The sequence below is a fragment of the Aethalodelphis obliquidens genome, unplaced genomic scaffold, assembly GCF_003676395.1.
Source record: "Aethalodelphis obliquidens isolate GAN/ISIS:26980383/991018 unplaced genomic scaffold, ASM367639v1 scaffold77, whole genome shotgun sequence".
NCBI classification, from domain to species: Eukaryota; Metazoa; Chordata; class Mammalia; order Artiodactyla; family Delphinidae; genus Aethalodelphis; species Aethalodelphis obliquidens.
The window spans coordinates 3,057,647-3,084,209 of record NW_020838021.1 but is presented as its reverse complement, the minus strand read 5'-3'; the positions used below and the strand labels follow the sequence as shown (position 1 = coordinate 3,084,209).

Sequence of the window (26,563 nt, the reverse complement as noted above, 5' to 3'; positions counted from 1 at the left end):
ATCCTCCCACTGGAACAATGCTATAAAACGACAGCTAGCTTTCCAGAACAGATGTACAAACTGTTTTTAAGAGTGTTCTTAATATACCATCTATCTGCACTGAAAAATAACCAAAACAGCATTATTGTGATACTAGTAACAAAAAAATAATAAAAGAAAAAGAAAATATACATAATTGTAAAACCATGACTGCCTGGCCTTCAAGAGAGAATATGTAAATGACTCAGAGTGAACAGATCTAAGAATGTCAAAAATTTTTGTATAATTCAAAACAATAGTGTTGGACAGGTGTAGAAAATTATTAAAGCAAAGTTTTGACTGCCTGAAGGACACCTCACTCTCTAGCCCGCCCTCTTTCTTTCTCTCTCTTTGCCTAACACACTGAGCAGAGGTAAGTTGGGCCCTTTCCACCTGGAAGATAAAAGCCACACAGAGTAAAAGCACAAACACAGAGTGAAGGAGGAAATCGAGAGGGGACCGGAAGGTGTATCTGGGCACTTTGAGGACACGGAGGCCATCCTTAGCTCCAGAGGCCGGCATAGTTCCCGTGGAGGCCGGAAGGGAGAGGCCCCCCAGCGACGAAGAGCTTCATCTCGGGCCAGTTGTAGCAGTGCGTGTAGAGCGCGTTGGGGAGCTCGCCGATGCCACCGAAGTAGTTCACCCACAGGTCATCGTGGTTGAGCCAGCCTCTGCCACAGGTGAGCTTGAGCTTCCTCCCTGCGGGCCCCGGAGAGAAGTGCGGGCTGGCCGAGGCCCTCTCCTCCAGGAACGTCTGCGCGCGGATGTCATAGAAGAGCAGGCAGCCGTGGCCCGTGCCCACGGTGACGATGTGCTGGTAGAAGCTCAGGGAGCGCACACCCGTGCCGCCCTCTCGGGAGCACAGGGGCCGGATGTTCTGCTGGCGCTGCCGCGGATCCAGGAAGGAGACGTGGGACTGGGAGCCCACCGCGTACAGGGACAACTCGTCGCAGTAGGTCAGGCACACGTTCTCTCGGCAGTAGGGCAGCCTGATGGACAGCAGCCTGGACAGGTTGCTCTGGGCTTTCCACAGGTGGAAGTAGCCGTCCAGGGACACGGCTCCCAGCTCCTGGTTCTTGCCGCTGAAGGCCAGGGCCCGCACCTTGCGGTTACTGGGGTTGGTGCTGGCCCTGGGGATGGTCTCCACGTCCCTGGGACGGATGTGGGCGTACAGGGGGAGGCCCGCGTCGTTGTGCCAGGCGATGCTGCCGTGGAACATGTCGGGGTCCATCTTCCAGAGCGCCACGGTGCCGTCGCGGGAGCCACTCACGGCCACCGTGTCGCTCATCCAGGCGATGGCGAAGATCCAGTCCTTGTGGCCGTGGCGGTCGCCCAGGCACACGGGGTCCAGCGTGGGCAGCTGGTAGACGGCCAGGCTGTTGGGGTTCTCGCCCCCGGTGGCCAGAAGCGTCTTGGAGGGATTCAGCTGGATGGCGTGGATGCCGCAGCTCGGCTGGGCGCGGGCCGACGCGGGCCCGCGGTCCCGCATCAGGGGGATGCGCGTGATGTGGCCCGACTGCACGTCCACCACGAAGAGCGTGTTGCACTTGGTGCCGCACACCACCTGCCTGGCGTTCAGCCACTGCGACGCGAACACCTTGTTGAGGGTGCCCAGCGCCAGCTCGCGCTCCCTCAGCAGCTCGGGCAGCTTCCGCACCGCGTAGCCGCGCAGCTTGCCCTCGAAGCCCGGGAGCCCGGCGCGGCCCCGCGCCCCCACCTCGCGGCCCCTCAGGTAGTGCAGCAGCGAGCGCAGCGCCGCCGGCCGCTTGGGCTTCTTGGGAGGCAGCGGCCCGTCCCCACCCGCCGCGAGCGCCGGCGCTTTCCGCTTCCTGCTACCTGTTTGCCTCGCCATGGTGGACGGCGGGCGAGTGGCGGCGGCGGGGGACCGGGGCGGCCGCGCGGCGCGGAGCCAACAGAGTCCGGGGCGCGGCGGCGACGAAGGCGAGGGCGGCCGGGCCGGGCGAGGAGAGGTGGCCGGGGGGAGCGGAGCGCAGGCGGCGCGCGGCGGCTAGGTGGCGGCGCGAATCGAAGCGAGGGCGGGAAGCGCCACCGCTGGCGCGGCGGGAGCGAAGTCGGTGTGGGACGAGGACGACGCGGGGGTCGAAGGTGAGGGTTCGGAGGCGGCGGGGGGGGGGGAGCTGGTGGGAGGGAGGACACGCCGGCTGCGTGGATGGATTTGTTGGGCCTGGGATGTGCTGGGGGCCTCGCTCTAGGACCCCGAGCTGGCCATGTGCTTCTGACCTAGCTCCCCACTAAATGACTGGGGATATTTTGCCACTCTTAGAACAGCAGCCGGGCAGCCCCTCTGCTGGAACCTAAACAGTTTCAACCAAATAGAGGTACATATATTTTTTCTCCTCAAATTGAGGTCTCTGATCTCCTGCAGTGCAGTGGCCTGAAGGATGCCTTCTGAATGCAGATCCCCGGGGCCCCACACTCTGGTCAGGGAAATGTCTGGGACACCTTGATCAGGTACTGCCTTGAGAACATGGCAGGCTGAGCTGACATGGGAGAAAGGGTGTTCCGTGGAGGTGCTCGCTTCCATTGTAACTCAGAGCCCTGAGAAGGTGGAGAGGAAGTGTCAAGGGGAGGGGCAGCTTCCTCCCTGCTCCTAGGTACTGTCCTCAACTCTCAGTCCCAGAGTCTCATGTGCTTGGGCATAGTCCCCCGGGGCTTTAGGGAGAGGTCCTGAGGGATGGACAAGACTTTCACAAGCAGACATGAAGATAAAGAACCTTCCAGAAGGAGGCAACCACAAGGACAAATGATGAACAAGTACAAGCGTTCAGAGGGAGGGCTTAATCTCCGGAAGTGGGTGTTTCATGCTTTGCTCTGCTGTGTCAGGGCAGCCAGTCCAGTGGCAGGCTCGTAGCCAGGCATGCTCAGTTACACAGTGATAATGTGGCTCTATGAGGCTGGTGGTTGATACCCATTCTGCACACACACCTCTCCTCCTAACAAAAATATACATGATGCTTGGTGGGTGGATGCATGGGAAAATGCATTTACGTTTCTGACCAATCAGGGGAGCCCATGGGAGCTGCTTTGTTGCTGCTTCCTCCTCCCTTCCCCTGCCCTGTTTGCTGATTTTTCTTCCTGCTTCCCTCACCCTTTTTGCAATGTCACCTCAAATTGCACAAATTCCAAGTACAAACCATGGGTCATTTACACCACTCTAGTCCCGGTGCTGCATTCCAGTGTTCCCCAACACTCCCCTGCACCCCAGTTCTGATTCTTCCCCATATCATTCATCTCATAGCAACAGAAGACGGTTGCATGGGCTGGTGGTGATGAAAATGAAATTAGGGATGGCTTCATGGAGACAGCTGCATTTTGCTCCCACAAGTTGGGGTGGGGGGCATGGACAGTTCAGAAAGAGGCAACGATGTGTGAAATGGCACAGAGAGTGTAGAGAAGAGGTTCGCAAACTTTAGTGTATATTAAAATGACGGGGCAACTTAATAAATATACATGTACCTTGGCTGTATCCTAAAGAGTTGATGCAGATGGTTGGGGACCACTCTTTGAGAAGCACTGGTCTAGGCTCTTCTCACCCAGCTCAGGGCAGGGTGTGTTGCAGGTAGGAGAGTAACATCTTTGGTGTACTTCAGGGTTACCCTGAAAATGGACCCCTATCCAGGCGAATACTGTGAAAGCCTTAGCAATTAAAGAGGCTATGATCAGCTCGATGCCAAAGCAGCATGGCCTAGGCAGAGAAATTGTACCTAGTAAGTGTATAGAACTTTTACTATATAAGCTTACACCTTTACTTATATTATTATACTATCAAGCATCGTTGCGGCAATTTTACAAATATTATCTTGTTTAATCCACTGTTATAATAGGGTAGCTACTATTTTGTAGATGAGGGAAAACAAGGCTTGGAGAGTTATAATTTTGTCTAAAGTCAATGAAGTAGTAAGTGATGGATGCAGGATTTGAACCCAAATAGTCTGAATCCATATTCCATGCTCTTATCCACCTCTCAGAGATTAGGGATATGTCAGGGATTGAGTGAAAGGTTCTGCTAGTGATAGAGATTTAAGCCTTATTTCTTTGCATCACCAAAAATGGTGGGACACGGCTGTGGACATCTGTGAAGTTGGACGCCATGGGTAAAGATGCTAAGAGCAGCTGTGAAAGATTCTAGAATTCAGCCTATGATCAGTGGCAAGGCTTGCTGAAAGGGGCAGGTCTATAGCTTTTCTGGCACAACAGCCAGACAGATGAACAAGGACCAGTGTAGGTCATCCTGATGTCATCCTGTCATAGAATGAACAATGGGGGTATCCATAGCAAAGAAAAGCTAGAGACTACCTCCATCTCTTTTTTCCTGGGACCAAGTATGCATTGAAATCTAATACTATCTCATGGAAAGGGGAAAGAATCCTTGAAATTACTGATGTTGGGCTTTCTACCAGCCAGGTGTATGCAGTTTGGATTCAAATGCAATTTGGTTTAGAAAAACAAGGACATGTGCTATATCTTCCTCCTACGTTTCATGTGAGAAGATAACACTCATTACCCATACCTCACAACAACAAGGAGAGGGCTTTGTATGCTCTGGGGAAAGTGGTACCACAGACAGTAGAGTGGTAATCACTTACTATCACCCCCAAGTCATAACGCAATGCCCTTATGTCTGCAGTAGTGGAGGATGAGTATTGTAACTGCAAAACATCATGGAGATACAGGAAGGAAGACTTTCAGTTCTGGCAAAGAGAGAACACCCCTATTCCTTGCAGGCCCTCAACTCTTAGAACTAAAAAGCCCTCGAACATAGCACAGGAAACAAGTAAAGGAAGTCTCTGAAAGATGGAGAGAAGTTGGAAGGACTAAGGTTCTCAGAATTTGAGGAAAGACAGGGTGGTGAGTTCCCTGAGTTTCCTTATTGTGTCCCATATATTCCAGACAAGGAACTGCAGAAGCTCTAACAAGGAACCTTCAATAAGCTCAGAAAATAAGAGTTCCAAGAAAAGCCTGTCCCCTCTAGGCAAAGGATCTGGAGAAGGGAGGCCAAACAACAGAAAACCTTTCTCTCAATACTCACCCTATTTCAGCCAAACACCAAGAGAAAAACCACCCCACCTCTCCCCACCCTCACTGTTTCAGTGCGGCCAAGTGGGAAGCTGATCTTCCGTTCTCAGTATGGCAGAAGCAGGTGCTATACCTTATTTCCCTGCAGCAGTAGTGTCAGTGTGGTCCCGGGATGAGCTGTGCCTCTACCTGCATCCACAAACTCAGAGACCTAGTGAGATGATTCGATGAGAAGCTAATCACCACTCTGCTTCACCCACCCCCCTCCACTTCACCAGTTCTCAGCAGGGCTCAGTGAGGAGCTGAGCTTCCATCTCCCAACATCAGTAAGACTTAGCACTCCCCACACCCCTGGAATCAGCAGGGAGTGGAACCTCCACACCCACCCAACAGCAAAGAGCAAGGGACTGGGAAACAGGGTAGTTCTGTTCCCCAAGACACAGTGAAATAAGTACACCTATAGATTCAAGAAACTGTGAACCCAAACAGCATAAGTCCAAATAAGTCCACACCAAGGCACATGATAGTTAAACTTATGAAAACGGAAAACAAAGAAAAAATTTTCAAAGCAAGCAGAGAGAAGTGACACATGACTTGGAGGGGAAAACCAAATTGAACGACAGCTGACTTCTTATCTGAAAAGAGGCCAGAGGAAGTGATGAAAGAAAAAATATGTTGACTGAAAATTCTATATCCAGTAACAAAACAAAACAAAACAAAACAAAAACAACTCAGGACTGAAGGGGAAATAAAGATATTCTCAGGTGAAGGAAAACTAAGAGAATTTGTTGGTAGAGAAAACCTACCCTGGAAGGATAGCTAAAGAAAATTTTCTAGGCAGATTGGTAATCATAAAAGAAGACCTGGAATTTTAGAAAGAATATCAAAATGACTACAAATATGATAAATATATAATAGGCTACCCCAATTCCAAGGAGTTTCTTAAATAAAATTTGATGTTTGAAGCAAAAATTACACTATCTGATGTGGAATTCAATGTATGTAGGGGGAATACTTAAGACAATGATATTTAAAAATAGGTAAGGTAGGATCCTAGAGGGGAAGATGGCAGAAGAGTAAGACGTGGAGATTACCTTCCTCCCCACAGATACACGAGAAATACATCCACACATGGAACAACTCCTACAGAACACACTGGCAGAAGACCTCAGACCTCCCAAAAGGCAAGAAGCTCCCCACTACCCGGGTAGGGCAAAAGAAAAAAGAATAAAAAGAGACAAAAGGATAGGGACGGCACCTGCACCAGTGGGAGGGAGCTGTGAAGGAGGAGAAGTTTCCACACACTAGGAAGCCCCTTCGCAGGCGGAGACTGCGGGTGTCAGAGGGGGGAAGCTTCGGAGCCATGGAGGAGAACGCAGCAACAGGGGTGCGGAGGGCAAAGCAGAGAGATTCCCACACAGGGGATCGGTGCCGACCGGCACTCACCTGCCCGAGAGGCTTGTCTGCTCACCCACCGGGGCAGGCGGGGCTGGGAGTTGAGGCTTGGGCTTCAGTTGGAGCGCAGGGAGAGGACTGGGGTTGGCAACGTGAACACAGCCTGAAGGGGTTAGTGCACCACAGCTAGCCAGGAGGGAGTCCGCGGAAAAGTCTGGAGCTGCCAAAGAGGCAAGAGACTTTTTCTTCCCTCTTTGTTTCCTGGTGCGCGAGGACAGGGGATTAAGAGCGCTGCTTAAAGGAGCTCCAGAGACGGGTGCGAGCCGTGGCTAACAAAGCATAGGAGCACTCAATACATAAGGCAAATGCTAACAGCCATAAAAGGGGAAATCGACAGTAACACATTCAGAGTAGGGGACTTTAACAGCCCACTTTCACCAATGAACAGATCATCCAAAATGAAAATAAATAAGGAAACACAAGCTTTAAATGATGCATTAAACAAGATGAACTTAATTGATATTTATAGGACATTCCATCCACAAACAACAGGATACACATTTTTCTCAAGTGCTCATGGAACATTCTCCAGGATAGATCATATCTTAGGTCACAAATCAAGCCTTGGTAAATTTAAGAAAATAGAAATTGTATCAAGTATCTTTTCCATCCACAACGCTATGAGACTAGATATCAATTACAGGAAAAGATCTGTAAAAAATACAAACACATGGAGGCTAAACAATACACTACTTAATAACGAAGTGATCACTGAAGAAATCAAAGAGGAAATCAAAAAATACCTAGAAACAAATGACAATGGAGACACGATGACCCAAAACCTATGGGATGCAGCAAAAGCAGTTCTAAGTGGCACTTTACAGCAATATAAGCCTACCTGAAGAAACAAGAAACATCTGAAATAAACAATCTAAACTTACACCTAAAGCAATTGGAGAAAGAAGAACAGAAACTTCCCAAAGTTAGCAGAAAGAAAGAAATCATAAAAATCAGATCAGAAATAAATGAAAACGAAATGAAGGAAACGATAGCAAAGATCAATAAAACTAAAAGCTGGTTCTTTGAGAAGATAAAGAAATTGATAAACCATTAGTCAGACGCATCAAGAAAAAAAGGGAGAAGACTCAAATCAATAGAATTAGAAATGAAAAAGGAGAAGTAACAACTGACACTGCAGAAATACAAAAGATCATGAGAGATTACTACAAGCTACTCTATGCCAATAAAATGGACAACCTGGAAGAAATGGACAAGTTCTTAGAAATGCACAACCTGCCAAGACTGAATCAGGAAGAAATAGAAAATATGAACAGACCAATCACAAGCACTGAAATTGAAACTGAGATTAAAAATCTTCTAAGAAACAAAAGTCCAGGACCAGATGGCTTCACAGGCAAATTCTATCAAACATTTAGAGAACAGCTAACACCTATCCTTCTCAAACTCTTCCAGGATATAGCAGAGGGAGGAACACTTCCAAACTCATTCTACGAGGCCACCATCACCTTGATACCAAAACCAGACAGGATGTCACAAAGAAAGAAAACTACAGGCCAATATCACTGATGAACATAGATGCAAAAATCCTCAACAAAATACTAGCAAACAGATTCCAACAGCACATTAAAAGGATCATACACCATGATGAAGTGGGGTTTATTCCAGGAATGCAAGGATTCTTCAATATACACAAATCAATCAACGTGATACACCATATTAACAAATTGAAGGAGAAAAACCATATGATCATCTCAATAGATGCAGAGAAAGCATTCGACAAAATTCCACACCCATTTATGATAAAAACCCTGCAGAAAGTAGGCATACAGGGAACTTTTCTCAACATAATAAAGGCCATATATGACAAACCCACAGCCAACATCGTCCTCAATGGTGAAAAACTGAAAGCATTTCCACTAAGATCAGGAACAAGACAAGGTTGCCCACTCTCACCACTCTTATTCAACATAGTTTTGGAAGTTTTAGCCACAGCAATCAAAGAAAAGGAAATAAAAGGAATCCAAATCGGAAAAGAAGAAGTAAAGCTGTCACTGTTTGCAGATGACATGATACTATACGTAGAGAATCCTGAAGCTGCTACCAGAAAACTACTAGAGCTAATCAATGAATTTGGTAAAATAGCAGGATACAAAATTAATGCACAGAAATCTCTGGCATTCCTATACACTAATGATGAAAAATCTGAAAGTGAAATCAAGAAAACACTCCCATTTTCCATTGCAACAAAAAGAATAAAATATCTAAGAAAAAAACCTACCTAAGGAGACAAAAGACCTGTATGCAGAAAATTATAAGACACTAATGAAAGAAATTAAAGATGATACAAATAGATGGAGAGATATACCATGTTCTTGGATTGGAAGAATCAACATTGTGAAAATGACTCTATTACCCGAAGCAATATACAGATTCAGTGCAATCCCTATCAATCTACCACTGGCATTTTTCACAGAACCAGAACAAAAAATTTCACAATTTGTATGGAAACACAAAAGACCCCGAATAGCCAAAGCAATCCTGAGAATGAAAAACGGAGCTGGAGGAATCAGGCTCCCTAACTTCAGACTATACTACAAAGCTACAGTAATCAAGACAGTATGGTACTGGCACAGAAACAGAAATATAGATCAATGGAACAGGATAGAAAGCCCAGAGATAAACCCACGCACATATGGTCACCTTATCTTTGATAAAGGAGGCAGGAAGGTACAGTGGAGAAAGGACAGCCTCTTCAATAAGTTGTGCTGGGAAAACTGGACAGGTACATGTAAAAGTATGAGATTAGATCACTCCCTAACACCATACACAAAAATAAGCTCAAAATGGATTAAAGACCTAAATGTAAGGCCAGAAACTCTCAAACTCTTAGAGGAAAACATAGGCAGAACACTCTATGACATAAATCACAGCAAGATCCTTTATGACCCACCTCCTAGAGAAATGGAAATAAAAACAAAAATGAACAAATGGGACCTAATGAAACTTCAAAGCTTTTGCACAGCAAAGGAAACCATAAACAAGAAGAAAAGACAACCCTCAGAATGGGAGAAAATATTTACAAATGAAGCAAGTGACAAAGGATTAATCTCCAAAATGTATAAGCAGCTCATGCAGCTCAATAACAGAAAAACAAACAACCCAATCGCAAAATGGGCAGAAGACCTACATAGACATTTCTCCAAAGAAGATATACAGACCACCAGCAAACACATGAAAGAAGGCTCAACATCATTAATCATTAGAGAAATGCAAATCAAAACTACAATGAGATATCATCTCACACCAGTCAGAATGGCTATCATCAAAAAATCTAGAAACAAAAAATTCTGGAGAGGGTGTGGAGAAAAGGGAACACTCTTGCGCTGCTGGTGGGAATGTGAATTGGTACAGCCACTGTGGAGAACAGTATGGAGGTTCCTTAAAAAACTACAAATAGACCTACCATATGACCCAGCTATCCCCCTACTGGGCATATACCCTGAGAAAACCATAATTCAAAAAAATTCATGTAGCAAAATGTTCATTGCAGCTCTATTTACAATAGCCCGGAGATGGAAACAACCTAAGTGTCCATCATCGGATGAATGGGTAAAGAAGAGGTGGCCCATATATACAATGGAATATTACTCAGCCATAAAAAGAAACGAAATTGAGCTATTTGTAGTGAGTTGGATGGACCTAGAGTCTGTTATACAGAGTGAAGTAAGTCAGAAAGAGAAAGACAAATACCGTATGCTAACACATATATATGGAATTCAAGAAAAAAGAAATAAAAGATGTCATGAAGAACCTAGGGGTAAGACAGGAATAAAGACACAGACCTACTAGAGAATGGACTTAAGGAAATGGGGAGGGGGAAGGGTAAGCTGTGACAAAGCGAGAGAGTGGGTTGGACATATATACACTACCAAACGTAAAATAGATAGCTAGTGGGAAACAGCCGCATAGCACAGGGAAATCAGCTCGGTGCTTTGTGACCACCTAGAGGGGTGGGATAGGGAGGGTAGGAGGGAGGGAGACGCAAGAGGGAAGAGATATAGGAACATATGTATATGTATAACTGATTCACTTTGTTATAAAGCAGAAACTAACACACCATTGTAAAGCAATTATACTCCAATAAAGATGTAAAAAAATAAAATAAAATAAAAGTAGGTAAGGTAAAGGGAACTTAAAGGAAGTGAGGTGTTTTATACTTCATTCAAGGTAGTAAAACATTGATAACAGTATACTATGATAAATGACATATGCATATTGTAATACCTAGAGTTAACTTCTAAGAAACTTTACAAACTGATATATTCAAAGATAGTATAAATAAATGAAGATGGAATCCTACAAAAAGAAAAACGTTCAAATAACCCACGGGAAGGTGGGAAAGAAGAAACAGAGGAACAAGAAAAAGAGGAAACAACAGAAAACAGGTAAGTGGCAGACTTAAGCCCAAACATATCAATAATTACCTTAAATATAAATGTTGTAAATACGTTAATCGAAAGACAAAGATTGGCAGAGTGGATTAAAAAGCAAACATGATCCGAAAATATGTTTTCTACAAGTAACTCCCTTTAAATATGACATCGACAGATTGAAAGTAAAAGGATAGAAAAATGATGCAAACATTAGTCATAAAAAAATAGGAGAAGCCATATTAATATCAGAAAAAGTGAACTTCAGAGTGAAGAAAATTACTAAAGACAAAGAGAGTCATTACATAAAACTAGAAGGATCAATCCACAAAGAAGGCATTACAATCCTAAATTTGTAAGTGCCAAAGAAGAGAGACTGCATGATCAAGTTGGATTTACTCCAGGTGTGCAAGGCTGGTTCAACATTTGAAAATTAGTGTAAACCAACATGTCAAAAGTATAATGAAAGAAATCATATAATCATATCAACTGACAGAAAAAGCAGTTGACAAAATCCAACCCCCATTCATCATAAAAACTCTCAGAAAACTCAGAATAGAGAACTTCCTCAACTTGGTAAAGAACATTTATAAAAGCCTACAGCAAACATCCTATTTAAAGGTGAGAAACTGGATGCTTTACCTCTAAGAAAAGGAACAAGGCAAGGGTTTCTGGTTTCACCACTTTAATCCAGTGTAGTATTAGAATTTCTACCCAGTTTAATACGGATAGATAAAGAAATAAAAGGCCTAAAAATTGGAAATAAGTAAATAAGTGTGTTCCTATTTGCAGATGAAATGATTGTCTATGTAGAAAATCCCAAGGAATCTACAAGAAGAAATTCCTGGAACTAATAGTTTAATTAAGCAAGGTCATAGGATGCTCAGCAATCAGTTACATTTCTATATACCACAAACTAACATTACAGAAACCAAAATCAAGAACACAATACCATTTAAAATCATACAAATAAAATGAAATATTTACATATAAACTTACCAAAATTTTTACAGGATCTGTACGGTGAAAAGGACAAAATACTAATGCATGAAATCAGTTAAGATCTAGGTACATGATACATTCATGTATTTGAAGACACAGCGTAGTAAAGATGTCAATACTCTGGAAGTTGATCTGTAGTTTTAATGCAATTTCTATCAAAATATCAGCAAGGTATTTTTGGAGACATAAGCTTGTTCTAAAATTTGTACAGAAAGGCACAGTCCCTAGAATAGCTAAAACAATCTTGAATAAAGAGCAAAGAGGGAGGAATCAATCTATATATCTACAGTAATCAAGATAGTGTGGTATTAGCAGAGTGATAGATACATTAGCAAACAGAACAGAATAAAGAACCCAGAAATAGACCCACCAAATATGCCTACCTGAGTTTTGAGACAGGTACAAAGACAATTTAATAGAGGAAAGATGACTTTTTCAACAAACGATGCTGGAGAAATTGGACATCTATAGGTAAGAAATGAACCTTGACCTAAATCTCACTCCTTATACAACAATTATCTTAAAATGGATCATGGACTTAAATTTAAAACGTAAAATTATAAAACTTTTAGAAAAAAATAGAAGAAAATCTTTGAGATCTAGGGCTAAGCAAAGAATCCTTAGAATTAACATCAAAAGCACAATTCATAAAAGGAAAAATCGATAAATTCAACTTCATCAAAATTACAAGGTTTTACTCTGTGAAAGCCTCTGTTAAGAGGAATAAAAGAAAAACTGCAGACTGGGAGAAAACATTTGAAAACTGTATACCCAACAAAGAACTAGAATCTTGAATGCATAAAGAACACTCAAAACTCAACAGTTAAATAAGAATCCAATTAGAAAATGGGCAAAAGACATGACTAGACATTTAATTGAAGAGGATACACATATGGCAAATGAATACTTAAAAAGATGTTCAATAATACTGCTGGGCTTCCCTGGTGGCGCAGTGGTTGAGAGTCCGCCTGCCGATGCAGGGGACACGGGTTCCTGCCCCGGTCCGGGAGGATCCCACATGCCGCGGAGTGGCTGGGCCTGTGAGCTATGGCCACTGAGCCCGCGCATCCGGAGCCTGTGCTCCGCAACAGGAGAGGCCACAACAGTGAGAGGCCCGCGTACCACCAAAAAAAAAAAAATTAAATAGGGGAGTGGGAGTTGGGAGGGAAGTGGCTGTGGCCGTAAAAGGGCAACAGTAGGTATCACTGTAGCGATGGAAAGGTTCTAAATCGTCACTGAATCAATGCCAATATCCTGGTCCCGATACTTTACTATAGTTTTTCATTGGAGGAAACTGGGTAAAGTGCACACTGGATCTCTCTGCAGTATTTCGTACCATTGCATGTGAATCTCCAACTGTCTCAAAATAAAAATTTAAAAAATCATGGAACGTATAAAGACATTGAAAATCTGTCAAGATAGAAAATTTTAAAATGAGAGAAACCATAAGCACCCTTCTGTCAATAGGTCTAACACTAACACATTGGACTCCTCGCCTCTAATTGTGCAGCCTTGCCTCTTGACTTGACAGAAGCCACTGGAACACTTGAGGGTTAGGGCAGGGAAAAACATAGTGAGGTGCCAATTTCTCTCCTTGGCATCCCTCACTCCACTGTACACAACTGTCAGGCACCTAACTGAATCGAGCAGAAAAAGTACATTAGTATTGCAGCCACCCCATAAGTGTACCCAAGGAGGCTGCAACCTAATAACCTCAGTGAGGTCCTGGAATGAGGATTCATTAGGCAGAGAGTGGTCATACTTCTTTCTAACTGTGCAGGTTAGAGGATTGAGGTTAATATACAGTAAGTCCCCTACATATGAACAAGTTCCATTCTGAGAGTGCATTCATAAGTCCAATTTGTTCATAAGTCCCACAAAGTTAGCCTAGGTACCCAACTAACACTATCAGCTATATAGTACTGTACTGTAATAGGTTTATAATACTTTTCACACAAATAATACATAAAAAACAAACAAACATAAAAAAACAAAGAAAACATTTTAAATCTTTTTCAAGGTACAGTACCTTGAAAAGTACGGTAGTGCAGTACAACAGCTGGCATCGAGTGAACAGGCAAGAAGAGTTACTGACTGGAGGAGGGAGAGGAGGTGGGAGATGGTAGAGCTGAAGGATCGTCAGCAGTAGGAGACGGAGGGCAAGCTGCAATGTCACTCATGCCTGACGTTGACGGAACGCACGTTCACATCTTTGAAAGTTCTCAACTTGAAGATTCGTATGTAGGGGACTTACTGTACTGGCCAGCTGCCTCTTTAGTAGGTCCAAATGAAGTGTTTAAAAGAGTGCCTTCACATTGTCACAGAACTCCCAAGAGTAGGCAGAAGACTCCACAGAGTTAAAACAAAAAATCCAAGAAGGCATTCTTGATTTTTGTCTGTTTACTTAAATATGATATACACAAAATACTATACCCATGTATTTTATACTTTCTTGAGAAGACACAAAAGAGATTTAATGAATTAATGCAATGCAATGCAGATGCATACCAGGATTCTAACATGAGGTAGAGGTGGGGTATGTTTGCTTGTGGTGGGGAGGGGGAGATGATCTGGGGGAAAGAGAGAGAAAGAGATAGGGATGAGGCAAGCAAAAAGGAAAGACGTATAAATGCCCCCCACACTCAGCGTATATGACATGATTACATGTTTACATTTATTTAAAATTTTGTATATGTATAAACATAATTTTTAAATAATAGACAAATTCAGTGTTTAATATTTTCTTCGGTACCTCAGTGGGTAGACTTGTACTCACTGCTTTGGAGATGTCGTCTAGTGGACTGTTATTTATTGAGCGCTTATTAATAAGACAGGTACTATGCTAAGTGCTTTACATCAATTATTTCATTTAATACCTACCACAACGACTGGAGCCCTGGATTATTTCTCCCATTGAACATATCAGGAGTGAAGGTATAGCAAATTTAAGACAACTCAGCAAATTCATACAGCTAGTAAGTGAAAGAGCCTGGATTGAAATGTATCTTGGCTTGCTTCGCAAGACCACGCATAGACTATAGTATGTATTCTGTATTGAACTTTTGTTTATAAAAACAAGTGATACAGTGAGGTTTTGTTTCATGTCTTTGAAGATTAAGAAATACCGCTTTTATTTTTAAGGTAGAACATAAGAATAAAATGTTAAATGTACAACTCAGCCAAAAAACTTGAATCAACTATTGAGAACGGTTAGGATAAAGTTAAAACATATTGAATTCTTACCCACGTGTCTGGTTCCCCTTGCTGAGAGTTTTTTCGGACATGTCAAATCAGTCTCGGTCATTTCAAAAATCTAAAAGAGAATAATGCACAGTTTCAAATATGTAAGAAGCAAAAGGAAATATGTAATATTTCAGCATTATTTTCCTTATACAGCAGTCTCCCCTTATGCACAGGAGATACATTCCAAGAGTCCCCAGTGGATGCCTGAAACTACCGATAGTACCGAACTCTATATATACTATGTTTTCCTATACATACATACCTATGATAAAGTTTAATTTATAAATTAGGCACAATAAGAGAATATCCGAATTGCCAGCATCACTACTCTTGCACTTTGGGGCCATTATTAAGTAAAATAAGGGTTACTTGAACACAAGCACTGGCAGTACTGTGACAGCTGATCTGATAACCTAGATGGCTACTAAGCAACAGATGGGATAACAGACAAAGGGCAGGATATGGCTAGATAGCACAAGATTTCATTACACTACTCAGAATGGCATGTGATTTAAAATTTATGAATTATTTCTGGAATTTTCCATTTAATGTTTTTGGACCACAGTTGACCATGGGTAACTGAACCTGTGGAAAGCAAAACAGTGGATAAGTGGGGGACTACTGACTACTGTACTTTCCTTAATTCCTACCTCATAGAATTATAGGACCATACACATCAGCAGAGGGACCATTCCTTTCATTCCTGGTTAATGTTCTCTTAATTATCCTGAAGAGAGGAGTACGAAATGGTGTATGGGCCCTGCCTTCCCACAGCACCTTTAATGGCAACCTGCCTCACCCATAGCTCTTGTTCTAGAAGAAACCTTTTGCTGAGCATGCTTTATATCACATGACCCTGTACTCCTGGTCTCAGCTGATTGGACCAATACATGGTACAATGATGAGGATAAGTCGATCCATAGAAAGACGGGTATTACAGATCAGAGAATGAGCTGGGACAATGAGAGTCTCAGTTTCAATAATTTTATGTAATAAATACCAACTACCATGAACTTAATAAACATTTACTATAGTTAGTCTAGAATGGAATTTTGAAAACCCTTATTTGTGGGAAAAAGTGGCAGATGGAGTTGAATTAAGTAACACTGCAGTGTACTGCAATAAATGTACCCAAAGAAACTCAGACTATTGCTGATTGGGAAATGAACAATGAAACTCCTGGTCACTATACTTTTTCTAAAAGCTTGATACATTTATATCCAAATTCTTTAATCTATTATATTTTGGAGGAGCAGACTGGCATTTAGTGTATGTTTCAATTTAGTCACTTTTATTTTCTTGTGAATACATGTACATTTTCCCATCATCACTTGTCTAAATGTCCTCTAAGCATTGTTATTCCACTGAAAAATGAAAGGAGACCCAATCAGTAGTATTTTCTCACATTAACTTTGCAGTTAAGAGCATCTAATTACCTTCATAGCAAAAGGCTGTCCTGTGGAGAAATGAATTGAAAATAATAAACAGGAATCTATCTGGCTATGAATCTATCTATCTATCTATCATCTATCTCTCTCTCCACGCACGCGCACGCACGCACACACACACACACACACACACAAATTTCATATATATATAAATAGTGATCCAAAAAGGCGTTAGGAGAGAATGAATGCAAATCTGGAAAACATAATAAAGATATCAGGCACAATATATACCCTGTGTCTTTCAATAGCAATGTTGCCTACATATGGAAACATGGAAAGTAGTAAGTTACAGGTTCTCCAAAGACAGAATCCTTACCCAATTTACTCATTAAAATTTTTTTCTCACCATGCCTAGCACAAATGCTTTTAACTTGTAAGACTAGGTTTTCAAAAAATGATATTTTAGAAGGAAAGTATGTTGTAGAATAAATGCTTAAATCATGGTTTTATCACTCTATTTAATGTCCAAAAAAGTTAACATTGATATATTTATTTCTTAGAGTTAAGGTACTAGGCTAAATTGTCAGGTAGACCTACCAAAGCAATTAGACAAAGAGGCATAGTTATCCAGATCTGAAAACATTTTCCATAATTCTTATGAAACAAAATGACTAACCAGACATGAATACAGTTTTCCAGCAAAAAAACAAAACAAAAAAAAAAAGGTTAGTTGGATTACGAGCATTATTTTCAACAATGACCAGAAGTAGGATACTGTGAGGCCCATCTGGAGGTATTATGAGTACAAAAATTATATTCATCGCTCAGAAATGGTCCTTGCGGTCCAGTGCAAGAAACTTTCTTGGAGTGTTAGAGCTCAATGGAGTGCTTTCTTAATGCATCTAACACATCACATGATCTAGTTGGGCCTGCTAAGCAGCAAATGTTAATTGAAAATCAGTAAGCTCAGAAGAGCAAGCTCTAATCTAGGCTTATCACTAGGTGTTGATCATACTTAAACAGCTGATCTATTACCACACTGGATGCTCCAACTATGCTGGACCCATCTTTAACAGCAACAGATTTTGAGTAATTACCCTCTCCAAAAGGATCCACAGGGATATGGTCTTTTGACCAGAATTTTCCAGTTTGAGTAGCCTAATTCATAAATTTCAAGATTTTCAATCCTCTTTAAACTTTGAGTAAGAGAAACCCATAATAATAGGGAAGAATAACAATCATAATTATGGCTGCCATTTATCTATAGCGTGATATAAGCTATGTATATACAATCCTCACAACAATTCTGCAGGGTGAATATTTTTGTCCCTACTCTACAGATGAGGTGACAGACTTAGAAATAGTGTAAGACTACCAGTAAGGGTCAGAGATGAACTGAAAATTCAGTTTTGTCTCAATCCCCTCAAATGCACTATCTCAGTCAGTTCAGGCTGTCATAACAAAATAGCAAAATACCATAGCCTGGGTGGCTTGAACAACAGAAATTTATTTCTCACATTCTGGAGTCTGCAAGTATGAGATTAGGGTACCAGCACTGTCAGGTTGTGGTGTAGACTCTCTTTCTGACTCACAGACAGTGGCTTTCTCTCTGTGTTATCATGTGGTAGGAAGAGGAACCTCTCCTATCTCTTCCTCTCCTTATAAGGGCACTAATTCCATCATGGGGGCTCCACCCTCAGGATTTCATCTATACCTAATTACCTCCCAAAGGCTCCACCTCCCCACCTCCTAATACCATTGTATTAGGAGATAGGTCTTCAAAATATAAATTTGGGGGGAACACAAACATTCAGTCCACTAAAAAAAGCATTCAATTTTTCTGTGCAAGAATTTCTAAAGTGTATTATGAACAATCATTTGTGAGATGCTTTGTAAACAAACTGTATACATGTGTCCTATAGTGAAACACATTGCTGTAGTGTATATCTACAGCAAGTAGATATACACTATATTCAATTTGGAGAAATTCACAATGCATGCCGTCTGAGTGAAGTCCCTGACAAGTCTTGCACAATAGAAATCTATTTTACTTTAATCAGTGTTTTCCAAACTTGTTTATTAAACACTTTTCCACAGAACACAGTTTGAGAAATATTAGTTTCTGTCCGTCATGGTCTGGCCTTCCAACATTCTTCCTGGGTAAGATTATGAACATAGATTTTGGGAATTTAAGTAAAACACATCATGTTACAAGGCTAGCAGGAGTGAACACAAAGAAGCAGAAAGCTTAATTGCATGACATTTGTGGTCCTGCCAGTAGATGAAAAAAAAGCAAAGACAAATGTCAGGGACAGTATGAAACTGTATTATGTATCATACCTAAATTTTATATGTTTAATATTCAATATCTTGCATAGATGAATAATAAAGGTGCTGGTGATAAGAAATTATTATTATTATATGAGGCAAAGGCTAATTGATTGAAATACTGCTACCTCATTGTATTATTCAGGGTTCTCCCAAGAAACAGCCAATAGTGTGTGTGTGTGTGTGTGTGTGTGTGTGTGTGTGTGTGTGTGGAGAGAGAGAGGGACTTATTACCAAGGAATTGGCTCACATGGTTTTGAAGGCTGAGAAGTCCCATGATCTACCATCTGCCATCTGTAAGCTGGAACCCCAGGAAAGCCAGTGGTGTAATTACAATCTGAGCCCAAAGGCCTGAGGATCTGGAGAACTGATGGTGTAAATCCCAGTCCAAGGGCAGGAAAAAGACTAATGTTCTAGCTCAAGTACACAGGCAGGAAAAGAGGTAATCTCCCATTCTTCCCCTTTTTGTTCTATTTAGACACTCAAGAGATTGCACAACCCCACCCACACAGGGAAGAGCAATGCAAAACAGCCTACAAATTCAAATACTCATCTCTTCAGGAAACACCCTCACAAATACACCTAGAAATAATGCCTAACCAAACTTCTGAGCTTACTATGATCCAGTTAAGTTGACACATAATATTAACCATCACACTCATCATAGGTGCCTTTTAAAAATCTAGAAAACTGATCACTGTACACAGTTGACATGACTCTATTCTTGTACTACAGCACATGAAAGTTTTTATGTTGGTGGCTAAAGAAATTTGTTGAGGGCACTCACTCTTTAAAACAAACTTGCATGTAAAAATCAATTGCAAGAGACTCATTTGACTAAAGCTTCTACACAAAGTTTCAGAGTAGAAGTGATGAATTTTAAAAAAAGACATACTAAAGCCTTCAAAGTGTGAAATAAATTTCCACAGCCCCGTTTTAAACTGTCATGACAGACCTAGAAACAATTAGGTGAATATAACTAATTAAAACCAAATTACTAAATCGATACTGTAATTTAGCCCAAACTAAAACTCACTCTAGCAGACCTGAAATACTTAGATTGGACAAGCTGAGTACTGGATCTCAATTAGATAATATTATGCTATTGGCCAGGAAACTTGCAGAAAAATCTTTATTTTTAGATGTGAGATTAATAATAAGGTACAACATAATGCTCTCAGAACATATCAATATACCAAAATTCAGAAGTAATCCAGAACATTAGCTCTATTACTATGATTGTACAAAGGCTAGCTAGCCATATTCCATAGGTTGAGAAAGGAACACTATTAAGGTGGCACCTGTATTTAAGATATAGCTCCAAATTAATTTTAAATGACTTAATTCTTATGTTTATTTGTATTGTACTGTTTGATTTCTAGGGAAAATTACCCCTGGTGAAAGACTGCTGATAGAACTGGAGAGCTGGGCATATGAGATCCTCTATGGAATTTAGGAGATAGCATAAGATTGTGAGGTCCTTGGAGGCCTGCCAAAGGAAGGAACATAGCATATGGAGAAGTCATTTCTAGAATAAAGTTGGGTGAAATATGGAGAGAGGCTATATGCACATCATTCTTATTTCTGGGCCCAGTTGGTGAACTTCCAACACAGGCATGTTAATAAATGGTACCGTTCATGTGGCAAATTGACTTAGTCTATTTGGTTGTATGAATATAGATACTGGAAAATATGGAAGAATTTGGTAGAATGATGTGGACTGTAGCAGTAATTCACCTGACCTTGATCAAGAGAGAAATATCAATTTTCAAAGAGCCATAATTTCATCAATAATTTTCTTTTCTTCTGTACATGGATAAAACATATAAATCATGAACCAGCTCATGTGCTGGTAAGCTGTGAGTGTTTGTAGCTATACCTTGTATTTAGGAAAGAGGACAATCACCTAAATGGTGTGATTTCATCTGCCTGTCTCACCGACTCACCAATATTTGATGTTCTTTTAACAGGGAATAAAAACCTTGCATTCAACAATTAGAAAACGATCTTAAATTAACACAGAGATACAAATGACTTATAGTAGATCCTTTCTTAAAGTTTTTATTGTAGTTACTTTAAAAGCATGAAAGTGGTAGGGAAGACATATTAGGCTAAAATGAGTCTGACCTATCAAGGAGCCTGTTGATGTTGATAATGGGCTGATGTTGACAGTGATGCCTTTCAGGTTCAGCAAAATTCAGAAGCATCTTTTGAATAATTAAAGAATAATCAAATCGTCATCAATGTAGTGAAACTTCAAATTTAGATGGAATCTGTCTAAAAATTAATGATTCAGAGGTGACATCAGCCAAATGGTGGACAAGGAAGCTCCAGGTCCTCCACTCCCCTTGGAAACATTAAAAACAAAATAAAAGAAAACAAAACAGAAACAAGCAAACAAAACTAGAGACTGGCTAAAGTAACTTTATAGGAACTCTGTAAAACAATTAAAGATCTATAGCAACCAGGTAAATGCCCAATCAAGAAAAAGTAGAAATCGAATGGTACGAAATGTCCTGACATTTTTACTCACCGTTACCCCACTCCTTCCCTGGTGCTGCAAGGTCTTCATTTGGAAGCAGCAGCAGCCCAGTTTTCAATTCCCTCTTGAACCAAAGGGAACAGAGGGAGTTCCAACTTATCAGGGGTTTGCCTGACACATAAACAGAAAGTAACAAGTGTTGGCCAGGACGTGGAGAAACTGAAACGCTTGTTCATTGTTGGTGGGAATATAAAATGGTTCAGCCACTGTGGAAAAGATTATCATGGCTCCCCAAAAAGTGAAAAGTAGAATTATCACATGACACATCAATTCTACTCCTGGGTATATATCCAGAAGAACTGAAATCAGGGATTTGAACAGATATTTGTATATCCATGTTCATTGCAGCCTTGTTCAAATAGATAAAAGGCGGAAACAACCCAAAAGTCCATCAATGGATAAAATATGGCATAAATATGCAATGCTACAACATAGGATGAACCTTGAGGACATTATGCTAAATGAAATAAGTCAGTCACAAAGGAACAAATACTGTATGATTCTACTTATATGAGGTATCTAAAGCAGTCAAATTCATAGAGACAGAAAGTAGAATAATGGTTGCCAGGGGCTGGGAGGAAAAGAAGAGAGTGGAGAGTTCTTATTTATTAAGTACAGAGTTCCAGTTTGAGAAGATTAAAAAAGTTCTGGAGGTGGATGATAACAATGGTTGCACAACAATGTGAATGTACTTAATGTCACTGAATTGTACACTGACAAATGGTTAAAATGCTAAATTTTATATGTATTTTACCACAATAAAAATACAAATTAAAAAATTAATGATTCACATATTAAACACATGGCAACTTTCTTTTAACCAAAATACTTGGTTAACTACAATTATCATAGAGAATGGCTTCTATGAACATACCAGATAAAATAAAGTGTACTATGTTTTGTGTGCGAAGATGAGGGTGATGGTATTTCTTTTAGAAAGACTAGACAGGAATTTTTCCAGTGGTATTATATAGGATGTCTATTAACATTGGCTGAATGTTTATATGACCTTCTGAAAAGTACTAAAAAGCAGAACCTAGGAGCAAATATCCACAGAGGAAAATTTTTTTATTAAAGTGCAAATAAAATCAAAAGACCAACACTAAAGAAAATGTATAAACTACAACTTTGCGCAGCAGCATGGATGAATCTCACAAGTAATTATGTTTAGCAAAGTAAACCAGAAACAAAAGAATATGCATGAAACTATTTACATTAAGTTAAAAACCTGATGATTTGAGTAATTTTTCTTCATATAGATGCCATACTGCAATTAAAAGAAATATTTAGATTATCTATTTCAAAATCTCAGGGAAACATCCCAAATGTCCGTCACTAGGAGGATGGATAAGCAAATTTTGACTTGTTCACACAATGGCATACTATCCCACAATGAAAAGGAAAAGCTACTGATGTACACAGCAATAAGCATGACTCTCATTGACATTATGCTGAAAGAAAGAAGCGGGGAACAAAAAGAACATATAATATGATTTGTTTATATAAAGTTCTAGAAGAGGCAAAAGTAATCTATAGTAAAAAAAAGAAAAGCTATTGCCTGCATTGTGTGTGGTAAGATTGACTTGGAAGAGACATGTGGGAACTTTCTGGGGTGAGGAAATGTTCTATGTCTTTGTAAGGATATGAGCTGTGTGGGTATATGTATTTGTCAAAACTCTGCATTGTACACTTTGGATTTGTACATTTCACTGTAGGTAATTTTTACATAAAATACCAGATCTATAAACAAAATAAGTGAATGAATGAATGAATGAATGGATGAATGCAAGCTGCTCTAGTTAAAAAAAATGTATATCCTTTGACCCTAAAATTCCACACATAACAAAGTGTTCTGAGGAGATGAGTGAATAGATGTTCAGACATGTATCTGTCTAGATATTTATATATCTATCTGTCTATCATCTATACAGTTATCATATTGTACTTTTATGAAGTTTCTTATACATTATAAAAATTACAATAATCTTCAAGTCTTTTATTTGGGGATCATTTGAATAAAATATGATATGGCCATATAATAGAAAAGTAGACAGTCATTCCAAATTAGATTGTAGATCTATGTTTATTGACAGGAAAAGATGTCCATGATTTTTTTTTTGAGTACAAAAAGTATTTAAAATAGTAATGTAGTATTACTAATTACATCTAAATATTATTTGTGTATAGGTAAGTAGGCAGATAGATACATAAATAGAACATATTCATGAGAGGACAGACACAAAACAGTTAACACTGTTTATTTCTAGGAGTTAGAATTCAAAGTAAATCTTACTTTAATATTTATACATTTTCTATATCAAAACATTTCATAATAAGACTATGTTATTTATATAAGCAAAGAAAATATAAAACTATTTTCATTCTGGAAAATAGAAAGCAAGTTACTTTAAAAAGTAATTTCTTTTGAAATTAATGTGAAGAAATACATAATTTCTTCTCCCAGGTAATTAAATACCATTAAGAAATGATTAATTATGTAGAAAAACAGATTAACAACAATTTCTGTATTCTCTACCATTTATTTTCTGTCAGTAACAAGATTTTTTTTCCATTTCTGGCATTAATTAAAAATTCTTAAAATATACAAAGTAAGTGTATTCTAATTAACTTGTCTTTTCATGGTGTGTATATATGTCTGTGTATAATTTTAGTTTTAAATAGTATTCTCTTATATTCAGTGTTCATATACAGAACAAAAATGGTTGTCAAAGAGACAAGATAAGACATGTTTGTCTACCTTCCAGAAGTGAAGATTTCTAATTAATTTTGCTTTCACTTTACAGATGTCACTTGAGGTAAGCTATCAACTTTCGAATTGGCCGACTAGCTGATGAAATTCAACCAACATCTCCTATTCTTTTTGGCATTCTCACAGGTTGCTTGATGTTATAATAAGCAGGGGAAAAAAAAGTTTAAGCGTTGATTAAATCCTTATTAGTGGAAATGTGCAATGTGCATCCTCAAGAGCCTTTTGTTATAGTACAAGGAAGTTTATTCCAAAATTCCTTTACTCCATGTGCTTAAGGGTAATGAATAATAGGCATGAAGAATTGTGAATAGAGGTAGAGACATTGTATGGTATCATGGATAATGATTATTTTTAATAAATCTTATGCCTAACAGTTGTGAATTACCATAGACAATATGTAATAAATGAAAATGATGATCTTTAGCCTATTTGGAGAAATCTAACCTTACTCTTACATACATGCAAATTTACCCATAGATCTTAGTAGGCATTTAGACACATACGGCAGTACAAAACCCCACTTCATTTACAAACAATTTTAAGCATATTCTGTCACTTATAGAGTGTCTCGACAAATTGTCCACCATTTTTAAGGGATACTTATAAGAAGTAGCTATTATTTATAGTGACTGAGAAAATCAGTTTCTTTCATCCAGTGTTAAGCATCTTCATTGTCTAAAATAACAATGGATTCATTGTTTTTTAATTGTTTTTCAGATTAGAAAGTCATGGTTTGCTGTACTCTGGGAAACTGACTCACATAGATATTTACATGCAGATCATTATTAGGAAGAACACCTGTGAGTGAATGAAGGAAAGAGGTTGGACAGAGGGAGTAGTTGAACTGTCATGCAATTGCACCAGAGGCAATAACCGACCTCACAGGGAGCTCTGGAGCTGGGATGATCCTAACATTATCCCAAAAGGAGGCAAGGCGGCCCAGCCTTGGTAACCCCTTCATCAACTAGTCATTGGATGCAGGTTACTTCCAGAAAAAAAAGAGTGTAACCTTGGGAAAAGCAGCTCCTTTAAGCTGACTACAATGCAGCTGGGTGAATAATGCTGCAGGCCTAAAGAGGGGGAGACTCTGGATGTTTTATCACAGAATCCACTACAACTAGTAAAAATTACACACAGTATTAGAAGACGTAAAGAAGAAAGTCAGAAGAACAAAAAAACCCCAAAGTTAGCAGAAGGAAAGAAATCATAAAGACCAGAGCAGAAATAAATGAAATAGAAACAAAGAAAACAATAGCAAAGATCAATACAACTAAAAGCTGGTTCTTTGAGAAGATAAACAAAATTGATAAACCATTAGCCAGACTCATCAAGAAAAAGAGGGAGAGGACTCAACTCAATAAAATTAGAAATGAGAAAGGAGAAGTTACAACAGGCACCGCAGAAATACAACACATCCTAAGAGACTACTACAAGTAACTCTATGCCAAGAAAATGGACAACCTGGAAGAAATGGACAAATTCTTAGAAATGCACAACCTTCCCAGACTGAACCAGGAAGAAATAGAAAATATGAACAGACCAATCACAAGCACTGAAATTGAAACTGTGATTAAAAATCTTCCAACAAACAAAAGCCCAGGACCAGATGGCTTCACAGGAGAATTCTATCAAACATTTAGAGAAGAGCTAACACCTATCCTTCTCAAACTCTTCCAAAATATAGCAGAGGGAGGAACACTCCCAAACTCATTCTACGAGGACACAATCACACTGATACCCAAACCAGACAAAGATGTCAAAAAGACAGAAAAGTACAGGCCAATATCACTGATGAACACAGATGCAAAAATCCTCAACAAAATACTAGCAAACAGAATCCAACAAAACATTAAAAGGATCATTCACCATGATCAAGTGGAGTTTATCCGAGGAATGCAAGGATTCTTCAATATACGCAAATCAATCAATGTGATACACCACAGTAGCAAATTGAAGGAGAAAAACCATATGGTGATCTCAATAGATGCAGAGAAAGCTTTCGAAAAAATTCAACACCCATTTATAATAAAAACCCTCCAGAAAGTAGGCATAGAGGGAACTTTCCTCAACATAATAAAGGCCATATATGACAAACCCACAGCCGACATCGTTCTCAATGGTGAAAAACTGAAACCATTTCCACTAAGATCAGGAACAAGACAAGGTTGCCCACGCTCACCACTCTTATTCAACATAGTTTTGGAAGTTTTAGACACAGCAATCAGAGAAGAAAAAGAAATTAAGGGAATACAAATCAGAAAAGAAGAAGTACAGCTGTCACTGTTTGCAGATGCCATGATACCATACATAGAGAATCCTAAAGATGCTACCAGAAAACTACTAGAGCTAATCAAGGAATGTGGTAAAGTAGCAGGATACAAAATTAATG

The 26,563-nt window shown here is 40.0% G+C and overlaps 1 protein-coding gene across 1 annotated transcript; it reads right to left on the bottom strand.

The window, feature by feature from the left end:
- Window positions 1-507: 507 nt before the first annotated feature.
- On the bottom strand, window positions 508-1,870 carry LOC113612467 (DDB1- and CUL4-associated factor 12-like protein 2). The gene has a single exon (XM_027092373.1). The coding sequence runs from the start codon at window positions 1,868-1,870 to the stop codon at window positions 521-523; it is 1,350 nt and encodes a 449-aa protein (XP_026948174.1). The 3' UTR covers window positions 508-520.
- Between the last annotated feature and the right edge of the window lie 24,693 nt (window positions 1,871-26,563).

Coding starts and splice junctions, on each gene's coding strand:
- LOC113612467 (XM_027092373.1), bottom strand. CDS start 1,870: ATGGCGAGGCAAACAGGTAGCAGGAAGCGGAAAGCGCCGGCGCTCGCG.